The sequence below is a fragment of the Mirounga leonina genome, unplaced genomic scaffold (genome assembly GCF_011800145.1).
Source record: "Mirounga leonina isolate KUSES-001 unplaced genomic scaffold, KU_Mleo_1.0 Mir_150, whole genome shotgun sequence".
In the NCBI taxonomy this organism is placed as follows: domain Eukaryota; kingdom Metazoa; phylum Chordata; class Mammalia; order Carnivora; family Phocidae; genus Mirounga; species Mirounga leonina.
The window spans coordinates 8,046,372-8,071,275 of record NW_023270374.1 but is presented as its reverse complement, the minus strand read 5'-3'; the positions used below and the strand labels follow the sequence as shown (position 1 = coordinate 8,071,275).

Here is a 24,904-nt window from a genome sequence, read left to right as displayed (position 1 = left end):
TAAACTATGGGATGAATATATTTCGTTGGCCATAGGTCTTTGAATTCTTGTGTGACTATCCTTTCAGAATAAATTCTTAGAGGTGAAATTTCTGGGTCAAGCAGTACATGCAATTTTAATTTTGATAAAGCTTATCAAATTATTCTCTGAAAAGACTGAATCAATTTACAGTCCTTCCAAAAGCATCACTTCTCCTTCTGATCTCATAGGGAAAATAAAGTGAAGGGAATGTTGCAATATTCAAAGACTCTCCAATGCCCTTGAAAAGCAAAAGTGATGCTGAGGCCAACATGTCCCTATTTTCACTGCTAACTTGAAATTTCCATAATGAGGATATAAAATACGTGATTTTAAAAAAAACTGGTAAGCAATGAGATTAATGAGAGTTGAGAGCCTATGACTTGAACATTTACTGGTTAATAGATTTAGGGATAGAAAACAGGGTTATGTCAATTACAGTAATTAACCAGAGATGAAGATGAATTGAAGGGAACCTCTTTTGCCAGCCAAGCCTCAGTTGAAATGCTGAGTAATGAGCCGCTGGTGGGGATGGGAAGGTGAGAAATGGGTTCGGATTTAGAAAAGGATGAAGCTTTCATCCTGCAGGATGTATGCTGGGTTCTCAGAAACAGAGTTCCATCCTGCCTCCACATCCCAAAGAACCCCCATCTGGAAGAGTTCGCCTTTCAAGAAATAGGATGCTTTTTAACAAACACATTTTGGCTATATCCCCCAAGGTATTTTTTTTCTCCTTAAATGGAGATAAAATCTTTCTGAACCTGAAAGAACATGACCCTGAAGGAAACGTGTCCCTGTGATGAAATGGACAAATGGGAAAAACACCAAATCCAGTGCTTCAGCATCTTGCTGACCAAGTCAGAGAGAATCCATGACTCACCCAGTAGTAAATTTTGTTGGAAATAGGTCTTTAGAATAGAAAAAAAAAAGAGAAGAAAAAATATTTCAGGAAGAAGACAGTACATTCCAAAGCTTTAACTAGAAATCATCTATAATACTTCAGCAGGATAAGAGCACTGACTTATTATCACTTGCAACTGCTCTAGTCAGAAAGCTAATTGCTGGTTTTCCATTCACTTTTTTCTTTTTACAGAAAGTAAAATTTATTCTTTTTGGTGCAATGTTCTATGAGTTGGACAATTGCATAAAATCACATCACCACCACCACAATCAAGAGATAGAACATCCCCATCATGCCAAATATCTTGACTCATGCTTTCCCTTGTGGTCAGCTCCTCTGAAGACCCCACCCTCAGTCCCTTACAACCACAGATCTACTTTCTGTTCCTGTAGTTGTGCCTTCTCTAAAGAATGTCATATACTGGAATTCTAGCCTCTTCAATCTGGCTGTTGTCATTGCATTTGTGATTCATCCACGTGGTTGTATATATCAATACTTGCTCCTTTTTTGTTGCCATGTAGTATTCCATCAAGTGCATGAACCACAGTGTATCCATTCTCCAGTTGTGGGACACTTGGGTGACCTCCAGTTTGGGCAATTATAAATAAAATCATCATGTACACTCCTATGCAGGTTTTTGTAATGAATAAGATTTCCTTTATCTTGGGATTGCTGGGCCATATGGTAACCCAATTGCTATTTAATCTCCTTGGAGTACAAGGAGCCTAGAAACAGTTCAGTGGCTCCTGGGGTTGAATACTCTTCTCCATGAACACTGTTCTCACTTATGTAGCATGAGTCTGGGAGTGAACAGGCTATAATCTGGTCTTATCTGGCCTTCCATTTCAGCTGTGTTGCCAGCATGGAATAAGGAATGGACTCTGATGCTTTCAGTCCAATGACTCAAGAAAATCACTTGCTCATGGCGGGGGGAGGGGAAGAGTGGCTTAATCAAGCTAAACCAGGATACTCCATTTCCTTTCTTCCCAACAATTTTTGTACCTTAAAAGTTTCATAAAGTTTTATGGACAAATAGGAAATAGATACTGGGATTTTTTAACTGAAGGAAATAAGTTTAAATGGAATTCTGATTATTTTTCCATTTGAAATTTTTTGAAAACATATGCAGTTCCCAGATATGCTCATTAAATGTGACTTTATAATGTGATTATATTCCCAGAAAGCTAAAAAAAATTCACAATTATACAATCCCTATAAATCTGAACTTTAGATATAATTTTTGATGGCTTGCCTTCAAAAAGATAAAATATTTAAAAATTTTTCTTTTCTATTGCAATTGAACACAGCTGAGTTAAATTCAATGAGTATTCAATTGAAGCTAAAGATCTGCCATTTGCAACACACATACTGATTTCTATATTGTTTCAATTGAATTAAGTATATAAGACCTCTATTTTTATATCTAATGTCAGCTTATTTCTTTTTTCCACTTTCCACTTGTTTTTCCAAAATAATAAGGGCAAAATGCAATTAAACTATGCAAATAATGCTGCATACAGCACTACCATAGCTAATCACGGTATAAATAAAGTGATATGACACCAGCACATAAAAAAGGAGGTTTGGGAAAATCAACATTTAATGCACAAAAACACAACTAATAAAAAGGTGAATCTTAGAGGTTTGGAAACCCTTGGAAGCATCCTTGTGTTGTTCTGCCCAATTCCAAAAACAAATGGTCTTATTTTTATAATTTAGTTAATGTGTAGAAAATGAGCAAGCTCCACCTGATAACTCCCATAATATCAAATGATACTAAGTGAACAAATGATTTTAGGCAATCATTTGCTTGTAATTAGTTCATTCATTCATTCATTGAACATGCACTGACATCCACTATGTCCATAGTGGCATCAAGTAAGACATAGTTCACATCCTTGAACAACTTACAATAAACTGGAGGTGATGGAAAATGGAGGGAAGTATTGTGGACGGATATGTAGCCAAAGCAGAAGGTCACATGGGGAGGGATCTTCTTAAATGAGGTTACAGTTGAGCTGATTCAAGTTAGCCTGCTTCAGAGAGGAGAGAACTCTCGACAGATAAAACAGCACGGAGGATGGGCATGGATGGAGCTGCTTACAGGGGAGTGGAAGAAGATAACGCTAGAGCCTAGAGCTGTATACTCATTTCCTAGGGCTGCTGTAAAAAATTATTGCAAACTGGGTGGCTTATCACAACAGGAATGTATTCTTTGACAGTTCTAGAGGCCAGAAGTCCGAAATCAAGGTAAAAACATGGCTGGTTCTTCTGGAGACTCTCAGGGAGAATTGGTTCCATGCCTCTCTCCTGGTCTCTGGTGGTTGTGGGCAACCCTTGTAGACCCATCATTCCAATCTCTGTCCCCACCTCCAGCTGGCATTGCCCTACTTCTGAGTCTCTGTCTCTATCCTTTCACATGGCATTCTTTTTTTAAATTTCTTCTTCTTTTTTAATTAACATATAATGTATTATTTGTGAATCACACATCTGTGATTCATCAGTCTTACACAATTCACAGCACTCTCCATTGCACATATCCTCCCCAATGTCCATCACCCAGTCACCCCATCCCTCCCACCCTCCCCCACTCCAGCAACCCTCAGTTTGTTTCCTGAGATTAAGAGTCTCTTATGGTTTGTCTCCCTTTCTGGTTTCGTCTTGTTTCATTTTTCCCTCCCTTCCGCTATGATCCTCTACCTTGTTTCTCAAATTCCACATATCAGTGAGATCATATGATAATTGTCTCTGATTGACTTATTTCACTTAGCTTAACACCCTCTAGTTCCACCCATGTCATTGCAAATGGCAAGATTTCATTTTTGATGGCTGCATAATATTCCGTTGTATATATATACCACATGGCATTCTTATAAAGACACCAGTCATCAGATTTAGGGCCCACTGTAATCTGAGTATGGCCTCATTTAACTTGTTTACATCTGCAAAAGTGCTATTTCCAAATAAGGTCATGTTCACGGGGGATTTAGTCTTCCACACCAGGGTTATGACTTCAACAAATCTTTTTGGCAGACACAGTTCAACTCACAACAAACAGCCCACAACTACAAACTACAGCCCACCCACTGCCTTTCCTGTTTGTTCTTCGTAAATCAGGTTTTATGGGAACACAGCCACACACACTTGTTCACACATCTTTGATGTCCACTTTCCCACTACAAAAGCAGCAGTGAGTAATTGTGACAGAGACCATATGACCCACAAAGCCTAAAACATTTACCATCTGGCCCTTCCAGAAAAAGTTGGGGGACCCCTGAGCTAGAGAGAAATTAGTTGTCTGCCGATAATGAATGGCCTCCGGGTGAAGCTAAGGAGTGAGAACTTGATGCTGCAAACTCCAGGGAATGTGGTTCGATGTTGATAGAAAATGTGCAAATGTAAATAGGATGGAGAAGACACAAAAAGAAAGTGGAGTGGGCAGGGGATTTGCTGGCCCTGGTGGGAGATGTGGTGATACGTGAAGGAGGGGGTGGGAGGGAGTGGAGAGTGGAAAAAGAGACGTGGCTTCTGTGATTGGGACAGAGTCACTGTTCTGGGTTATGAGATCAAAAGGGAGATGCTAAGATGGAGCCAAAGGGGAGTCATTGGAGTAGGGGGAGAAGGCCATGGACTGGGAAGGCAAGGGGGCAGATGAGCATTCTTCATGGTTCTTAGAAATGCCGGGGCTGGCGATGGTAGTGGGGTGGCAAGGACCACCATGGGCAAGGGCATGTCATCCCCAAAAGGTCTAGAGCACTGGATTTCCTTCCCCAAAAAACTAGTGTCCATACTTTAACTGGTACCACCCCCATGCACAAAGCGACTGTGTGATTAATGTGGATCCTGGTGCTCCATCCTTGTAACAACTTAATAAGGTGTGTGCACAGCCTCCAAATGAAGGCTGTAATCACTTTTCCAGAGTTTATGAATTATGAAGTTGGATTCCCATCACAAGTGCTGTCAAGTTTTTTTGGCTTCAAAACCAATTAAAATGATGAATAGCTATGAAAGGAACCAGAAGTGCATTTAATCTTTCTCCAGAACAGTTGGGGATCAGTCCTTTCCTGTGTCACATTTCAGATTAGCTGGGAACACGAAATTGGGCGTATTCAAAGGAAAGACTCAAACAACTTCATGAAAGGGAACTGATCCACTTAGCTTTTTTTTTCTGCCATGAACGCTGGAGATATTTACAGTGTGCCTCGTCTTCCTTTTTGCTTCTCTCCCAAGGTCATAACACTGTTTCCATCATCTCCCATTAGCAAGGTTATCCTAAAAAGAATCACTAAAGCAGAGATTAACTGTTTTGGGGGGAAAAAAAGACAAGTGAAACAAAATGCCGAAAGATTTTGAGTTTGATGTATAATGGATGAGAAAATGAGCGGCCAAGAAAAGCCCTTAGAACCACACACCACCCCCCCCCCCCCCCCCCACCTCTTGCTGCTATATCATGTATCTTGGGTATGAACGTTCCCACCCAATTTCAAGGGCGCTGGGATACGCAAGATTATCAGTCCTGTCATTTTTTTCCCCACTTTTTATGGTCGGAAAGATCTGTAGATCCCATGCAGTACAGAGAGAAGAGAATGAATCTGAGTCAGAAGATCTCATTTCTAATACGAACTCAACCACTTCTAACTGGAAAACCTTGAGCAAATCACATGAGCCTCAGTCTTCCTATCTGTAAAACGGGGGAGTTACAAGACTCAATTCTCAAAACTATTGTGAGGCTCAACCAAAATTAATTTGTATTGAATTATACATGTATGTGGTTTATACCTAAAACTTGTATCTGTAGGTCTATTAACCACAGACCCCTGTATGATCTACTTATTCGTGTTGCTATGCTTTCAACAGGATGAAAAAACATTGTGTAAGATGGGCTTCAGACAGTCTCCAATAAATAACATTTGGACAAAACAACTCCTTTGATGAGGTGACTCAATTATCAGTGAACTCTTTGCTATTTTTAGGACTGAAAAAGGAGAGGCAGGTGATACTGAAGTTGTATAATCAATCACACAGGGAGGGCTAGATGTAAACCAGTGTCTCCCTCTCTCCCAGGATATCTGAACTCCTAGGTAGTGGCCATGGACCTCAGCAGTCATTCAAAGGCAAGCAAAACCCTCACAGAAGACCCAAGGGAAGGGAAGCTGTGATCATCCATCTCTACAACATCGCAGAACACCCAGTCAAAAGAGGGAAACACAAATCAACTTGCACCTCATCACCTTGACAACACAAATTTAGACCCAGGCTGCTACGTGCTCTTCTGATTCTTTTTCCGAAACGGTGTCTCGCTCTCGTCCTGCTGATTTACACGGTTGCTACTGCAGGGCCTGAGAGCACCCTCGCTCTCTGTGGAACTTCGAGAAGCAGGCTTGAATAGCCTGATGAGCAGGCTACTCCCAGCCCCTTCAATCTTCCCTCCAGGGCTAGGTGTGAGGTCCAACAGCAGCTACTGTAAGCCCAACTTCCAGCTGCCCCCTCTCCATCCTGGGTCCCAAAGGATATCCCTGCACTCACTGTGTGGGATGGCTCTCCTCACCCTCTCATTAAGTTATCAAGGTGAACTTGGACTTCCTTTCTTAAACCCACATCTTTCTTTTCCTTTAACCTGAAATTAGCCCTTGCCTTTGTGTCAGCCTCTCTTGAAGTGACGGGTAATGACGTGACAAAGGCTTGAGACGCTACCTTGAGCTGCTTTTGTACAACTCCCTCAAGGTCAACTTTGCCATTGTGGGGACACAGGGACACCTTGGCAGTGAAGGGCCCTGGGGAAGGGGAGAATCCAGCAAGGCTGGCAAGGGGCTGGGAGGACTGACTGGTGCTAGGGCAGGTGGTGTGCCAGGATTGGCTTGGAGGAATATCTATACTCAAAGAGGTTGACTTTGGGCTATGAGACCATGTGATGACTGCACAAGGAATCAGAGCACACTTGCGGTTCCCTCTGTGGACCCTCATTTTTACTAAAAGCAAATGATATCCTACTACATCGTTAACTTCAGTTTGTCTGTGTCACTTGTTAGAATCCAGGACACACGTGTTGTTTAGAATCCAGGAAACACGTGTTGTTTCTTTTCAGGAAAGAGGAGGGGAATCAAACTAAGCGTGCACTGAAATATACACACACTTTAAAAGAAATGTTTTAATTCCAATCACTGTTAAAGCAGCTTGGCACTTAGTTTTGTCTATAATTAGGAGTTTTTGTTAAAGTTTTGACAGGAACTTTATTTTAAGCCGCAGGCAGCAAAAAATAATTCAAACCTTAATATTCATAAAAAATTATTTAACAGCAGGAAAACCTTCACTTTGAACTTTCACTCTTCTTTTTTGCGGAATCCATCCCCGCAACAGCTCTCCCTGCTAGAAGTACAGAGAAAGCAATAATATTGCGTATAGTGACCATACATTTTATCTTCTTTCTTGTTTTCCTTGGTTCATCAGGAAGGGCCTGAAGAACCAAGGAATCCATTGTGACAACTCCATTCTCGGAACTTTCTCCATAGAAAGCAGTTCACTCTGAGAGATGCCAAGAAGCTCCTCATGCTTCCAAAATATCACTCTTCAATCTCTACTACTAGAAATTGAGTTCTTTGGCTCTTTCCGATGTCCATTCTCTTCTGTTAAAGCAAATAATATTGCAAAGGGCACTGAACTGAACTTATTCGTGCTAAAATATGAATGACTTACCAATTCAGTTTCTTCCTGCTGGAGAATTTAGGTGGAAGAGAGAGAAGGGACAGTGAGAGGAGAAGATTGCAACAGGGAGATTATGGATACTTAGAGGGGAAGCGAAGGGCCACAGGCAAAACTGACCCTATGCATCCATTTTACAAATAGAAAAATCTGTGCACACATGAATTCCCTGGAGGTCTGATTAAAATGCAGATTCAGATTCAGCCAGTCCACGATATAGCCTAAGACTTCCCTTTTCTAACAAGTTCTCGGGCGATGTCAGTGCTACTCGTCCATGGACCACACTGGACACAGCAAGAGGGCCAGAATATAAGCAGTGAACAAAGGTGTTAGCTCAGATGAACATCTGAATCACCTGCAGAGACTTTTTTTTTAAACTACTGATGCCCAAGCCCCGCCCCAGATCAATTAAATAAGAATCCAGGGGTCATTCAAGCATTCATACATCTAGAAGGTCCCAGGCAATTCTACTGAGCAGCCTAAGTTGAGAAGCACAGTTAGCTGCTAACCAAAACATTGTTGAAAACTCAGGCGTCAGTCCATAATTAATGTATTCGCTCACCAGGGCTAAAGGCAAGGCATCCCAGGTCTAGGAGATCCTAGGAGATCTTTTCCAAAAGTGACTTGCTACTCTACAGTGCCTGGCAAACAGTTGGTACACAAGAAATACCGGTTCACTGAAAAAAATAAATAAATGACAGGCTGAAAGCATGAAGGAAGGCCAAGAGCCTATAGAATGTAAAGAATTGAAGCTCTAACATTGAAATGCCAAGCTACAAGATCGAGATTTGAGGACAGAAAGTCTTTCCCATTACTCCTTTAGATCCCCTGTGCAGATACTCAATTCTGCTGACTCTGCTGATAACAGGAGGATCTGAAGCCCAGAAATCCTACCGTTGCTTTATCCCAGGCTTTGCCTCCAGAGCCTCTTCAGCACTATCTGGTGGCCCGTGGATTTCTGAGTGCAGTTTGAAAATCACTGGCCCAGGGTGTTGTTCCGTGAGATGCTCACCCGCTGTGCTTTCTGTAACAGAAAGTCTTAACACACCTGCACAATTTTTGCAGTGGTGCTATTATTTACTGAGCTGATTTCCTTAAATTGACTCACTTCTTTAACATAAATGAATGTGTTTTCAAGGGAAACTATAAATCACTATTTCAAACAGATTACCAATATCCCTTGACATAAATGGAAGTAGCTGTCAAAATAAATACAATGAAAATAACCCAAGCCGGATGCCCTGCCTGCCCGTGCTTGCCTCTGTCAGATAAGGAGATGGATGGCCAGGAATAGGGAGGCATGAAAGACATGGCACACTCGATGGGGACCTGTCGTTGGCATAATAAGAAGGATGGAGGAGTGCTTCAGATGAAGTCACAGTCTGATGTTACAGAAAGCACCACGGGTGAGCATCTCACAGAACAACACTTTGGGCCAGTGATTTTCAAACTGCACTCAGAAATCTATGAGCCACCAGATAGTGCTGAAGAGGCTCTGGAGGAAAAAAAAAAAAAAAAGAAGAAGAAGAAGTATTTTCAAGATTTCAGTTTCTGAGGACTCTACTCATCACTGCTGTTTGTCTCACATACAGTGTAATATCTGTTTCTCAAAAAAAGTCCTACTTCTAAGAGGAACAACATAATCAACAGAGGAAAAGGGAGTAGCTTGAGACTTGCTGCTGAGAGCAGGAAAATGAGCTTTCTCTTTGAAGGCATGTTTGTGGCTTGAGGCCTCCAAGGCATCGTACCTACCTTGGATGAGAGAATTTACGAAACCAAACTATGCTGGGTCTGAAAAATGAACGGATCATACAAAGGGAGGAAATGTGCCTCCCGGCTCTTGAGTGAGTTGTGTCCCGGGATGGGAGTTAAATTATTGGCTCAATGTATGTGCTCGGATTTGGACAGAATGTCCCATTGACATTGTAGGGAGTAAATCCACTAAATTGTCCCTTTCTATTTGCTAGGTATTTGTTTTTCTCTTTTAAACAATGCATGCACTAGAAGGTACTGGTTATGGTTCTTATGCAGAGCCGCAAGACTGCATGGTTAGGGGAGAAGCCTCTGGAGCCAGACTGCCTGGTCTAAATCCCTACTCTGTCTCTTTTCATCTGTGTGACCTCGGGCAAAATACTCAACATCTCTGTGCCTGGGTTTTCTTGCTCACAGAACGAGAGTGCCTACCACATAAGGATATCATAAGAAGGAGCTGATGCATACAAAGCATCTAAAAGGGCCCTTTGCACTCCATATGGGTTACCTGTTATTATATGACAAAAAAAAAATTTTTACACAGAATAAAAGGTTATGTCATGGAAATTATGTCTTCCTTCCACCATAGACCCCACACCCCTCTGTAGAGTACGCATTTACTACCAAGAATATCCTTCTCTTGCATGCAAATGGGAGCTCACAAGGCACTCTGTTCTACACACAGTATTTCCTAGGAATGAGTTCATGGTAGGCCTGGCCCCTCATTCTTGGAGGGGGCTGCAGAGTTTGCATCTTAGGGGGACCCCATCACTTACTTCGGTTGTCCCTGCTGTTGGGCACTGAAACTGCTTCTGGTCTTTCACATTTATAATCATGCTGCCATGATTACCTTGAAAAGCAAGTCTTTCGTGCAAGTGTAGCTTTAAGATAAATTGTTCCAAGTGGGACAGCTGGGTCAAAGAGTCTGTGTGTCTTTTATTTGGATAGATATTGCCAAATTTCTCTTCTGAGAAACTGTACCAACAAGCCGGTACACAAATGTCTCCCCTCATTCTCAGAATAATGTTTTAAATTCATAAAATAAATTACATGAGATAATCAAAGAAAGCAATTATACTGAAATGCAGTTTTCGGTGTGTAAAAATGCACCTGTGCCGAATGGTAGTGTGTATCATTCTTTCTTAATGCATTAACCAACAACATTTAGTGGCAGGTAGGAATGAGTAGAAAAGCTATTTCAGCCTATCAGCAACCACTATAATGTGATATGAAAGTATACATGGGTGACAAGCTCACAGGTCCTGCTAATAATATGGTGGCTTGGAATCTACAGTCAGAATTGAACAAAATGCTAAATCTGGGTTGGCAGCTAACAAAAATAAAGACATAAATTCTTTCTGAACAAGTCTGGGACCCTGTCGTAGAGCCAGCTCTCGGAGACTAATTACAGTAAATGGCAGCTTCTCCTCAATGCATCAGGTCAGCCCCAAGATTTCACACTTTCAGGACAGCTCTTAAAATACATGGGTGGGAATCGCCCTCATCCAGCCTAATACAGGCTTCTTGGGCCTTTTAAAATAACCAGAGAAGTCAAGATGTGGATAGGCAGAGATAACTCTACAGTAGCCATCCAAAAGTATGGCTTTGACTGTTTCTTGGAGATAACCTCACCTCTTCCTTCAATACTTCAATACTTCTGCTCTCCTATCCCACAGGGTTTTAGAGACTATTAAATAAAATGAGAGAATTTTACATCTTACGAAAGCGAAAAGACACTCATTCTTAATTTAAGGCTCTGTGTTAACCATTGGGAATTAATACTCCTCCCTCCTCTTATGTGTAGTGCTTAGAACCTCTCTCAGATCTGCCAAGAAGAGTGACCCTGAGGGCCAAAGGAAGGTTTGGAAAATAGAAGAAGCCCAGTTGTCCAGGACATGGCTTGGGGGCATGGTGATCCTTGCCCAGCCCAACTAGGATGTTACCTTGTTCTCTCACCCCAAGAATACTCCAGGGACTGCAGAAGTTACTGGAATTTACAGGAGGAAGGAAGTGATGGTAGAAGGTGTCAAATCCACCATCAGAGAACACTCCATCACTGGAAAAATGCACAACTCTGGCCATCTCAGGGGTATAAAAGAAAGATTTCAAACAATTTTCTGACTATGCATCTTTTTTTTTTTTAATTTCTGAGCACTGGAGAAATGTTAAATTTCATTAAGTTTTACAGCCAGACTTAATATAGACATAAATCCCTTTAATGTTGGTTTCACTCAAAAGTGAGCTGAACATTATCGTTAAAGCAGTACATGTGGGAGAATTATTTGAGGAAAATCAAAATAGGCACAGTTGGGAACATTCAGCCATGACATATTTGATGCAAGTAGGCACAATAGCAAAATTCTTTAGATTCTAATGGACTGGGCTATTTTGCTGTTCAGTTTCCATACAGATGAGCTTTGTTCTGGGGCAATATGGTTGCAGTTTGCAAGTCTATCTGGGGAAGCTCACTTCTCTTTCATTAGTCCATGAGCGCAGTGCAATTTCAGCTAATACGGTTACATAGCTCCTAGCTGGGTTATTTGGTCAAACACCTTCAGGGAAAGGAGAAGTCAGAATAAAGGGACAAATGGGATGGATATATTCTCTTGTTCTGAGTGCCTATAGCTGTTGGAATCTCATTGGCGATTAATCATATGCCATGCTGTACTCATAATACTCCTACTATTGTTTGAGATATTAGTTAAGTCTGGTATTACCTGACATTTCACAGGGGACATCTTGTCTCTCTGGTACAATTTCTTTGAAGTCTGAGCTTATATATGATGCTAACTAGGGAGATCTACTTCTTGCCATGGTTCATAGATGTGCTTGGACTTATATGCATTTATGTAAAATTGAAAAAACACTCCCTCCTGGTGGGTGAGTTGCAAAACAGCACCCTCCTTCTGGACAAACAAATGAGAAAAGAGTGTCCACCACCCCCCAAGCCCTACCCCAGGGCACATGGCTTGTGGAGTCCAGTGCAGCCTTTAGTTGCTCCCCTTGGGTATGTCCCCTTATGTAAGGCACAACCCAGACAACTGTCCATCGTAGCCCCAATTAAAGATACCACTTTTCTAATTTTGTAGTCAGACCACAGAGGTTGTTCCTCAGTGCTCTAAAAATATCTGTTCACTCACACAGCAGCGGCCTCCCATGTTAACTGTATTGGCCTATTATGAAAGCTTGGTGTTGTAAGAATGTCAAGGAAGCATCACAAAAATGAAAGATGAGTAAGGCCTTGTATGGCACACACTATATTACCTGGCAATCACCTCTGCGTGCCGAAGGCCTGTTCTCTGCAAGCACCTGCCAAGAATGATGTTCTGACCACGGGGACAGACAGGACACTTGTAGATGGAAAGACAAGGAACTAGGGGTCTGTTGCCCCTAGAAGCATCCTTCAACCAGCGATGGATGGGGACGGTGGAAACAATGTTGGGGCTTCCTCGCCATCCCAGCAAGATACTCTCTTCTGCCTCCATGAGAGCCCCTGTCAGTTTCTGACCAAAGTCACACCTGAGGACCCACTTTGGATTGGTGTGAGACCCAAGAGAGGTAAACATCAAACTCTTAGCAATGTAGTGAGGCTAGTTGATATCAGATTCCTTTTCAGCAGCTACAGCCCACCTAGAAGGAATTGGACATGGGACAAATATGTCTCAGAGCAGGCCCCCAGGAAGACAAGGATTGGGTGAGATACTATAGTGTAGGCCTCAGGCTCTCAGAAGGCAACCTACAGACCTGAGAGGCCTAGGATGACAGTGAAGGGTTGGCAAACTCTTTCTCTAAAAGATAGTAAATATTTTAAGATTTGTGGGATCCTGTCACAAGCCTGCTGTTATAGTGTGGAAGCAGTCATTGGCAATAAAACAGATTGACATGATTGTGTGCCAATAAAACTTTATTTACAAAAATAGGTAGAGGGCCAGATTTGGCACATGCCATATTTTGTGACTCTTGCTGTAGGTGATCAAAGAAAGTGAAGGACACAGAAGAAGTCAGAGGTGAGAGAATGCCCACGCTGTTGGGCAATGCACTTGCCAGCTTAAACTGGTTCTTTCATTTTGTCCTCACAACAACCAAGTACTTGGTTTTATCATCTGCATTTTAAAGATGAGGAGACTGTGGTTTCCAGAAAACAAGAAAACTGCCAAGACCAAACAGAAACCAGATCTGTTTGATTTGAAGGCCTCTCTCCTTTTCTCTACTCCAAACTGATGCCTATAGACCCATTCATTGTGTACAACCCAGCAAGGAAAGTCCACGGATCCCAAAGGCATTAAATTCCAGACTTGGGGTCGGGGGGAAGACTGGCACTACCAGAGATAGGTTTGGTCTCAGGGGTCTTAGAAGCTTCTCTGAGACGGTTAAAGCAAGGGGCATAGTTGCCACTGTGTTCACCAGCTTTCATGGTGAGACCAGCCCTGGCATCTGATGCATGCCATTGGTCAGTCTGTGACTTTGGGGGCTGCACAAAGGCAGTACCTCAAACATAAGAAGTCAGAAGATTTCTTGAGATTAAGTAAGTTCCTGTCCTTTCCTAGCTTAGTGTGCAGGCAAGCCATCTGATGGAAACGTGCACAGTACAAACAACAGCCAAAGTCATAATCATTAAAGTTCCTTTCTACAGGCTAATCTAGTCTTGATTTCTGACTATGCATTCAAATATTCAGAAATCAAGCCTTAGAGTTATTAAATACCAGAGGGCTTTTTTTTTCCTCCTGCACTCAACTCTTATAAGAGAAATGAGCCATTATCAGAAGTTTCTTCCAGAAATAACTTCCAGGGAAGCCCTGAGGTCAGTTTGGATTCAGTCCAGTCTTCTCACTTTCTGCATGATGGTACAATGATAATTCAAGTTATTCGTGATGACTCTGAATAATCCTGATCCTGAATCATCAATGATTAAATTATGTTCACCAAACAGCTAGTATTCTCTAAAGCAAGAAAATAGACTAATGCATTTGCAAAAAAAGTTATGGAAGAATTCAAACCAAAACAAGCCACAGGCTTAGCATCGGACGACCAGAGCATTAAATTTACAAAGACACTACTTCCCCCTAAATGTCCACCTTAATGGCTATTTTAGAAAATTCCAGCATAACTCAAGGCCAGTTTAATTTATTTGCTTACACAAATAATTTTATGGAAGGCAACATTGTAATTCAAATCCATAAAAGATTCGGTTTTGGCTATGAATGATAAACAAAATGCTTACAAAAAATTGCTCACTGTTCTTTCTTGCTATAAACCATTTGATTTTTAGCTAAAAGACTTACAGCCAAACAAGCACCACTGTTTGCCTTTGGTAACACTCAATGTAGACTGTTACACAAGGAATTAAGCATTAGTCATCAAATTAATTAAAAAACAACAAAACAGAGTTTGTAAGTCACCAACCATCTCAACACTCAAAGGTGAATTTGACCCCAGACAATACGTGGTCTTTCCCTTCTCAGAAAAGTGGTCCCAGAATTCCTTGGACTCTCGGCTGCAAGTTCTGCTGTGAGCTCTGTGCAGTACCCTTTCCAGCCCCCAAACATTTTAGGGCAAGCGATTTTATCCAGAACCAGGTTAGAGCCCAGAGGCCTCAGCCAAGACCACGGACAATTATTATCAACCAGAAAAGTGAATCAGGGTGAAAAGCTTGTGAACCGTACAATCAGGCAGCAAACTCAGAGGTGCAGAAAATTCCAATTTTTATTTTCTCTGATGGAATTTAACTTGTATCTGTCAGCCTAATTGCCCTCACTCAAGGCAGAAATTTGACCTTGGTTAACTCAGGTGTTGCCCCCACCCTCCTGTCTCCAGGATTGTCCTTGAGCTTCAAAGGACCAGCACAGCATTAGGAGAGGGTGCAAGGGTTCTGTTATTTGTGTCTCATCGTCTGTACCCCTAGATTCCACTCCTGCACCCCCACCCCCACTGGCCTTGGTTGTCAGTCCATATGGATCCTGCCTGAACCCTGGATCCTCAGTGTCTGACCCTTGAAATTTCTAGGCCAGCTGGTTCTCTCTGTCACACTCTCACCACCCTCAGCCTCCCACAGAATATTCCTGCTGCCCGCTGCTCCATACTGATGGTCAGAGGAACACAGAGTGGGGCCACCCCAAGTTTCTAAGCTAAGACACCCCTGAGAGCCACTGCTGATCTGCAGCAACATAGCCCTGTTCTAAGATGAGTCCCAGACCTCTCCGAGGTTGGACATTCCAACATACCTCCATCCCACTCCAGAACACAGCTCAGAAGAAAGAGGTAGCACTCTGCAACCCTTCGGGGGGTCCCACAATGGCTACTTGTTGAATTTTCCATTCAACTTGCCTTAGACAAGGTGACTTTTCTCCCTTCTATGGAGAAACAAACCAGGCTTAGCAAATAGTCTTCCAAATCTATTGCTTAGGTTTCAACCTCAGCTTTGAAACCCCAAAGAAAAAGTATTAACTTGGATTTCTCTCCATAGTCCATCCCCCAAATCTATCTAAGAATGCTCTTGCCCCAAAAACTCAGAGAAGGTTAAGGGTAACTGAACATAGTTACTATTTCAAAATAGTATCCCTCAAAAGAACTGAAATCCAAATAGTTCAAGAAAAGTAAAAACAAAAGAAAACAAAACAAAAAACATGCCAAATCTGAGTGGGTCTCCCAGAGACAGGAAATATAGACCAGATTGAGAATCAAACTTTTTTAAAAGGTAAATGAGAGTAGTTTGGGATTTAAGGGAAGTAGGAAGAGCAGATCATTCAGAGCCAATAATTACGGCCAGAGGAGACAGAAGGATGTCCTCTCTGATGACCAGGTATTAAAGGAAGACCTAGATTCTAGAATAAAGGATAAGCTTGTTCAACACCAAAGATACAAGGATTGGTCCAAATTTTGAATGGGGTAGGGGAAACTGGAAAATGAGGAATTGGTTTTCGATGGGTATGAAGTTTCTGTTATGCTAATGAGTAAGTTCTAGAGCTGTGTTTTGCAACACAGCCAACAATATGGTATTATATACTTTAAACAGTGATAAAAGGATAGCTCTCATGTCAAAAGTTCTCACCAAGAGAAAATCAAAAATAACAGACACAAAAGAACACAAGGAAATGTGGGGAGGTGATGAACATGTTTTAGCACCTTGGTTGTAGGGATGTGATCATAGGTATATGCGTATGCCCAAGCTCATTACATTGTGAAGTATATCAATTATACCTCAATAAGGCCCAAAATTCTTAAATAAATACACAGAGATAAATTCAATATAGATGAAAGACCTAAAAGTGAGACAGGAATCCATCAAAATCTAGAAGCAACAACCTTTTTGTCATCAGCTGTAGCAACTTATTACTAGATGTGTCTCCTGAGGCAGGGGAAGCAAAAGCAAAAGTAAACTATTGGGACTTTATCAAGATAGAAAAAGCTTCTGTACAGCAAAGGAAACAACAAAACGAAAAGGCAACCTTCAGAATGGGAGAAGATATTTGCAAATGACATATTTGATAAAGGGTTAGTATCTAAAATCTTTAAAGAACTTCTAAAACTCAACACCCCAAAAATGAATAATCCAATTAAAAAATGGGCAGAAGATGTGAATAGACATTTTTCCAAAGAAGACATACAGATGGCCCACAGACACATGAAAAGATGCTCAACATAACTCATCATCAGGGAAATACAAATCAAAACTACAGTGAGATATCACCTCACACCGGTCAGAATGGCTAAAATTAACAACTCAGGAAAAAACAGATGTTAGCAAGGATGCAGAGAAAGGGGAACCCTCTTACACTGTTGGTGGGAATGCAAACTGGTGCAGCCAATCTGGAAGGTAGTATGGAGTTTCCTCAAAAAGTTAAGCATAGAACTACCCTACGACCCAGCAATTGCACTACTAGGTATTTACCCAAAGGATACAAAAATACTAATTCAAAGGGATACATGCACTCTGATGTTTATAGCAGCATTATCAACAGTAGCCAAATTATGAAAAGAGCCCAAATGTCCATGGACAGATGAATGGATAAGGAAGATATAGTATATATATACAATGGAATATTATTCAGTGATAAAAAAAAAAAGAATGAAATCTTGCCATTTGCAACAACGTGGATGGAACTAGAGAGTATTATGCTAAGCAAAATAAGTCAGTCAGAGAAAGACAAATACCATATGATTTCACTCATATGTGGAATTTAAGAAATGAAACAGATTAACAAAGGGGCGAAGAAAAGAGAGGCAAACCAAAAAACAGACTCATAACTATGGATAAGTTAAATGGGTGATGGGCATTAAGGAGGGCACTTGTGATGAGCGCTGGGTATTATATGTAAGTGATGAATCACTAAATTCTACACCTGAAACTTATAATACACTATATGTTAATTAACTGGAATTTAAATAAACGCTTGGGATAAAAAATTTTTTTTAATTTCAGGGTGACATCTATCCCAAACACAACATTTATTTAAATAAATTAGTATTATAATTCTGATTACTACAATTACTGGTGACTAATTGCCCTTTGTCATCCAACAAATGGAAACACAAACTAATGGGATTCATCAATGTGCTCTTAAAAACATTATGCCACTAATACATCAGGTTTACAGATTGAAGTGTTTTACCCCATGAAAGGGCACAATTCTTGAAAATGTCTCAAGACCCATGGAATCAAGAAATACCCACATTGGAATATACATCTAACCCAGTACTTCCCAGCTCACTGTATACTGTGGACCAAGAAACCCTCCAGAGCTTTACTGCAGAACTCAAAAACAAAGCAGAGAAAAATGGGATTCTCATTTTTAGCATCCCAGGCAAACAGACAAGGCAGTGGAAAGGGATGGATTAGTCACCAAAAGGAGGTAGATCATCTCCCATCATGGACCAAAATAAAAGGTTGATCAACTAAAGACCAAAATGGAAAATAATTTAAGTGGATATGGAATTGATTTCTGGGGGTGAAGGACTCTCAGTGGAAAAGGTGGAGGTGTTGGATGCATAGAACTTAAGCTTTGAACTTAATACTGTAGGGTATAAGAGTACTCCCAGTTTATAATTGTCTACTTATTTGTTTCATCATTTGATCTATGTCTGTCCCCCCAACCGGGCTGTAAATTACATGAGGGCAGGGATGTCACTACTGTATTCCCATATTTGGAAAAGTCCCTGGCACTGAGATTTGTTGAGTGAGTAAATGAAGTTGGTATTGTGCCGACGTTAGGGGCTTGGGCAGGGGTTTCACACCCGTAAGTATTAAAGGAGACAAGCCTATGTCAGTCTGAAGCCAGGAGCTGGAAGTGAGCTTCTGCATAAAGCAAGAAAACTCCAGCAATTGCCTCACTTGTGACATAAGATCTCGAACCTTCTGACCATCAATCCAAGGAAACATAAGTCCTGGATTCCAGGTGAACCCCATTTACCCACAGGTGGCAACTCAACTTAAAATGGGAGACAGTCCTGGAGAGCACACAACTCAAATTTGCTAGTTCTTTGAGGGCCTGAAGTAGAATGGGATGAGGAACCCTGGAAAGAGGATAAAGTGAGAACAGAGAGATCCAAGGACACACCAGGTCTGGCACCATTTGGTGAGGGCTGGTCCAGAGCGGAACATTAACACAGCACTCCATAGAGGGCTGTAAACATAAAACAGTCATGTCTTGCAGCATTTTCTCTTGCCTCTACATATGGCTTGATTAAGCTTATGAGACACCTTGTGTTTTTCAGAATGCCGAGGCCAGCTATGACTTCAGCGGCAATGACCCCTATCCTTACCCTCGATACACAGACGACTGGTTCAACAGGTAAACTGGGCCTAGTGGGCTGTCTCTGACTTTAGACTTTAGACTTATTTGATTCTGTTTTTAAAGCGTGAGCATCACCAGCAAAATAATCTCAGTGCTTCACTAAATTATATTGTGATTTTTCTCCTTCATAGCTACATTCTCTAAATTCTTGGATTTTATCAATATGGCAATGTTCCTCTAAAATTGTCTTTTGACTATTTTGTTCTCTTGAATTGGGAGTTATTTGCCACTTTATTAAAGATAAAAGAAAGTAGAAATAATAAGAAATCCTTTTCAACTCACCACAAGATGATTTAAAACACACTGATTTCACTTGATCTGTTGAAAAGAACTATTGTGCCTCTCTGCTCTGTGTCCAAATGTTTTTGAAAAGTGTTTCTGCTGTAAACTTATAAGAGCTCATGTAGTTTCTTTCAACTAAATAGTAAGTATTATTGGCAAAGGTTTGAAGTATTCTTTAAATTGAGGTACAATCGATACAGAACATTATATTAATTTCAGGTATACAACATAGTGATTTGATATTTGCATATATTACAAAATGATCACTACATTAAGTCTACTTAGTACCTGACACCATACGTAGTAACAAAAAAATATTTTTTCTTGGGATGAGGACTTTTAAGATTTAGTCTCTTAGCCAAATATACAATGCAGTATTATCAACTCATAGGGTTGAAGAATTGCTTGGCATCCTATCCTGTTAAACTATTCAATGGTCCATCCAAAGTTGTGACTTTTCTTCAGCCTGTCCTGCTACTAAACATGTAAATATTTAGTCTCTTTTTTCTGTAAGTAAAATTCTTGCCTAGATGGTTGATTTCTTATAAGAAATATCAAGAAATAAATATGCATGACCTGCTCCCTCAGAATCAATGAGGTTTTAAGCCTAGTGCTTGCTTATTATTGACGTTCTTGGGTGAACTTCATAAGAACATATGAACTTCAATTAATGGTGTAACAATACGTGGACATCACTTTTACTTCCCATGGCAAACTCATGTAGATAAAATAAATGTTGCCATTCTCTGTTCAGAAATAAAGAAACAGGCTCAGCAAGGTGGCATGACTTCCTGGTCAAACAACTAGTATGTGTCAGAGCCAACGCTTGAACCCAAGCTGCAGACGTGTTTCTAAATCCAAATTGTACCATTCTTTTATAAACATCATTTTTATTATAAAAGACAGAAAGCATGATGGCCAGAGGGTGGCCAAGGATGGGTCTCCAGTGGACCAGGCAGCTTAGACTCTATTCTTACAATTAGCAAGTTGACCAGAGTATGTCTGGGGTGCAGAAAGTGCACTTGGGTTGGGGGCTTGGCAATTACAGAAAATACAGAAAAGAATAAAGGAGAACAAGATAAATTTGCAACATTTTTAAAAAGATCATTGCTGATGTCCAATAGCACAGTTTACTCTTTATCAACTTCCAAAGCTGCTTTAAAATTGTCATGCATTGTTTGGATGTGTGTTTAGGGGATGAGGATATATCAAAAAGGTCTGAGAACTTCCGACACAAAGCGTCTCGTACCTTCTGTGACTTACAATCCTAGATCCTGACATACCCTTAGCAAATAAACCATTTCCAGACACAGGGATGTGAAGTTACCAAATAGATGTCACTAAGCCAGGGGCGAGACATAATTGGTGATGGTGGTTTGGAACATTGTACTGAGGAGGACCAAGAGGAAGTGCCTGGCTTCAGCATGGCTGATTATCAATAATCCACACCATAGCAGGGCAGTACCAATAGGTGTGTCATTTACCTTCTCTCTGCAGCTAGTAGATACTAAATTAATCTTTGACAGATTGATTCAGGCACAAAAATACCACCAACACAATGGTTTCCACCCCTACCCCACCACATCCCATTTTCTAAACCCAAACACAACCTCCCTGAGCAAGTCTTCCTGTGGGATATGCTGTAAGAATATTCTTTAAATACACAAACAAGAAAGAAAAAAAAAAGCAGAGAAGTCTATTTTAAGTATTTTCATCTGCAAACTTGCTCTTGAAAGTTCAATTTGAAACTGGCTAAAATCCTCTAACAAGGACTCATCAGGGCTTACTGCAATACAATTCTTCATTGACAGTGGTGAATATCCCCAGGTATCCAATTGCCTGAGACACAGTTTAATGAGTCAGGCACATATGATCCTGGCCTCTTAGAAAGCCACTGATGCAAGATACAGGACCCATTTTGACCTATAAATGGGATTTTCCCAATTATCAAGTCATGCCTGAAGATCCTCATCCGCCATGGTTTGTTATTACAAAGACCGGATGGTACCAGTTCAAATCATGGCCTCTCAAAACATAATTACTATTGTCAATGCTTCTGGAAAGAAGGTGGGTCAAAGTTAAAGTCCACAGCACTGGGAGGATCTGTGGTCCAAAAGGTTGGGTCTGTCTTGGAGATAATTCCTTCTTGGCACAAGGAGATGTTGAATATAGCATCCTTCCCATGAGTGTAGGACACGTTTATTAAAAATTCCCTCTGGGTGAAATATTTGCCTGGTATTTTCTACAGTATAATGTAGGGCCTGGGGCAGGAGGAAGGAAAATGAGTGGGCAAATACAGAAAATAACATTGTCATGGGTAATTGTTAAAGCCTGGGATGGGTACATGAGATTCCACTCTACTTTTGTAGATCTCTGACTTTTTCCATAATAAGAAGTACATTTAAAAAGCATAGGGCGTAATTTAGTTAAGTATTTATGAAACCATTAGTGTTGGTGTGCAAGCTTCTGAGGAGCTTGCAAAATGTCCTATGAACAGAGACAGATGCCCAAATCACCACAGTGCTAAGCACAGCCAGGGCTAAAATAACACAAGGAGAGCTAATGCCTATTGAGCCGTTGCTATGTTCAAGGCACTGTTTTAAGTGCTTTGCATGTATCCCTTTAATTGATTCTCATAATAACCCTTTGAAATAGCTATTACCAGGATTATCCCCATTTTGAAAATGGAGGCACAGAAAGGCTAAGTAACTTGTGCAAGTTCACACAGCTAATATAAGTGATGGAGACAGGATTTGACACCAGTGAGGGGGCCATTGCATGCACTGCCTCATAACAAAGATGCCTTGGAGAGCACGGAGAAGTGCAAAATTATCTCTGGCTGGAGAAGCTGAGAGTCTTCCCTGAAGAGGTGGCATTTGGTCTAAGATTTGAATGAAGGTCACTGGTGGAGTTAAGGGGTATATTTAGGTGAAGGAGGGAAGGCAGGAGGTGCAGACATGTTCAGGAGGTAGCCTGGACACCTGATCTGGGAGTTAGAGACTAGGACAGGGGCAGCATTCTAAGAAGGCTTCATGGAAGAGGTGTGCATGAAGGGTTTACACAGGTTGCTAGGAGAAAGGAGGAGAGACTTTGTGATTGGGTCAGAAACTGGGCCCGAGACACAGATGAGGACCCTTCTCCCATTGTACCCAGGGAATGTTGTTACCTGGAGGCTTTGGGAGTCCTGAGCCCAGCATCTGCCTTTGGCTGGAGCTGTGCCTACTGCCAATCCAGCATGAGCCTTGGGCCAGCTATGCAGCCACCAAGGCATGCCGGTTTCTTCAGGTGTTCTCCTCTGGGCATGGGCGCCAAATCCGACACCCATCTCTGCTCAGCAGACCAGGGGCTCTCGAGAAATGCTAGTTTCAGCACACTCCGAAACTCCGATAAAGGGCTGATGGGTGTTGACCAGCAATGAGCTTGTTGCTATTGCTATTCCTGCCGCACAGGTGGCCTCAAATGCAGCTTAGAACTCAGAAGCAATTGCTGGGCAGGAAAACACAGTGGCTCTCCATCATGGGCTTCGCTTTGCCATGAGAAATAGAAAATAAAATGCACGAGGCGCACTCTCCAGAGAGTGAGCAAAGTGTTCTCCTGGTCGGGAAACTGAGCTCAACAGCAGTGTCTCTCCTGGGCTCGCCTCACACTTTAAACTAGCCTATCATCCCCTCTGTATTTCTTTGTTAACTGGTTTTCCTCTGAGCGCACATTTCTTCAAGAACAGATTCAAAACTCCCAGCCAAGGACTGTTTATGAAAGCAAACTTCATGCATATGCAGAACTGCTTTTAGGGGATATGTATATTAGAATTTCTTGCCCTGTGCTTAATTTGATTTTGTAGGATTATTCCTTGTTAAGCAGAGCCAGTGTATTTATTCTACTGTGAACCATTTAATAATTACCTGCAGTATCCGAGCTCCGAGGATATATTTGAAACAGAGCTGAGAAATTTGTAAAAGGAGTATAATTTCGTCCTAGCTTGCAATCAGAGAAATACTGGCGGCCAAGCAAAATAATAATATAGTAGTAGTAGGGGTAACCCAATTTGTAAAAAGGTAGAAAATAATCCACACTTAATGAGCATCAAAATATGCAAAACAGATATAACTGATTTCCTGTGTGGTATCGAGATCTAGCATTACATGTTTTTCCTTGCTGGCACTCAATGCATATTGATTGGCTGGCTGATGGATGGGCGGCCGACATTCTCAGCCACGCTGACGTGCTGAGTGGCCTTGACACCTGTCTGATTTAGAGCAGCCTGCTTCTTCCAAGGTTTGCAGCCCACGCTTTGTCAATAATCTCCCAGCCTGGCTCGGTTTTAGGTCAATGTTTGGTGATGCATCGCAGATCTGTATTCCATTCCTGTACTGCTGTCCCTAAAAATCCCTCTTGCATAGCATTTCTTTGACAGGCGTTCACCACTGAAATGTCATCCCTGCCATCGGCAGAATTTATGGGGCATCACAACGTGCCACACACTCTCTCTCGTAAACCCTAAAGAGTAAGAGATTCTGGATTACGGGCAATTCCTGGCCACAAAGAGTTTACTATAAATTCAGGAAGGGAGAAGACATTTATTACGCAAGCAACCAAAATGGGGGCGAGGGGAGGAAGAAGGATAGACGGATGCTGAGGGACACGGAGCTCTACGTGAGCTCCTTTGATTGATAGCATTAGTTAAACCTTCAAATAAGAAAGATTTTCAGTGGTTAACTTTTTTTCTTATTAGAAGTCATATTTCATTTTGAAGAACGCTACGCAACAGGCCAAAAAAGAACCCGTGAGAAAAACGGACGTTTCTGGTTGGATATTTGCACGTTGATGGAAACTGTTGCTTTACCCAGGTGACACTCAATGGTTTAGAAATAGACGAACTTCTTTCCCTCCTGTCTTTATGAAACTAATTCTGAAATCACCTCCTGGCTAATCAAATGCAAACTGCTTTCAAAGACCTAATCTAACTTTTTCTCTCATGTGAGCTTTGAGACAACCTCATAAGCTGATATAAACTCAAACACTGCTGTTTGCAATCAACTGTCTCTCTACCCAAACCAAAGCACAGTGAAATACAACATAGTATAATTTTGCGAGCTGTTGTGAGGCACTGGTGAAATACCACACAGTTGCTTTTTTAAAAAAATTTCCGGTCCCCTACCCAGATTAGACAAATGCTCCTTATTTAAATTTTTCCCCTCAGCTAAAAGAAATAGATATAACACAGAGGTGGGGGTTATGAAGAGAATTATATAGCCTATAAAAGAAATCTCTGTATGTTGGTGTAGTCATTTCTACCTTGGAAACTAATGTTATGCAAGCCATATGGGGGATTTTTATGGTCCTCAGGTAGCAATAATTCTTTCCTTAAGGGAGAAAAATACAGCAGATTATGATGGACAAATGTAGTATGTTAATTGGTCGGAATAGATTAAGTGACCCCTGAATACTTTTCCCCATCTGT

At 41.3% G+C, this 24,904-nt stretch overlaps 1 protein-coding gene across 2 annotated transcripts in view; it reads left to right on the top strand.

The window, feature by feature from the left end:
• The window catches only part of PCSK2 (proprotein convertase subtilisin/kexin type 2), a 282,136-nt gene that overhangs the window by 183,795 nt on the left and 73,437 nt on the right, over nucleotides 1–24,904 (top strand). For both annotated transcript variants that reach the window (XM_035005804.1, XM_035005803.1), the window contains one exon: nucleotides 19,082–19,158. In XM_035005804.1, coding sequence (XP_034861695.1) covers nucleotides 19,082–19,158 — 77 coding nt within the window. The remainder of the gene's footprint in view (nucleotides 1–19,081; nucleotides 19,159–24,904) is intronic.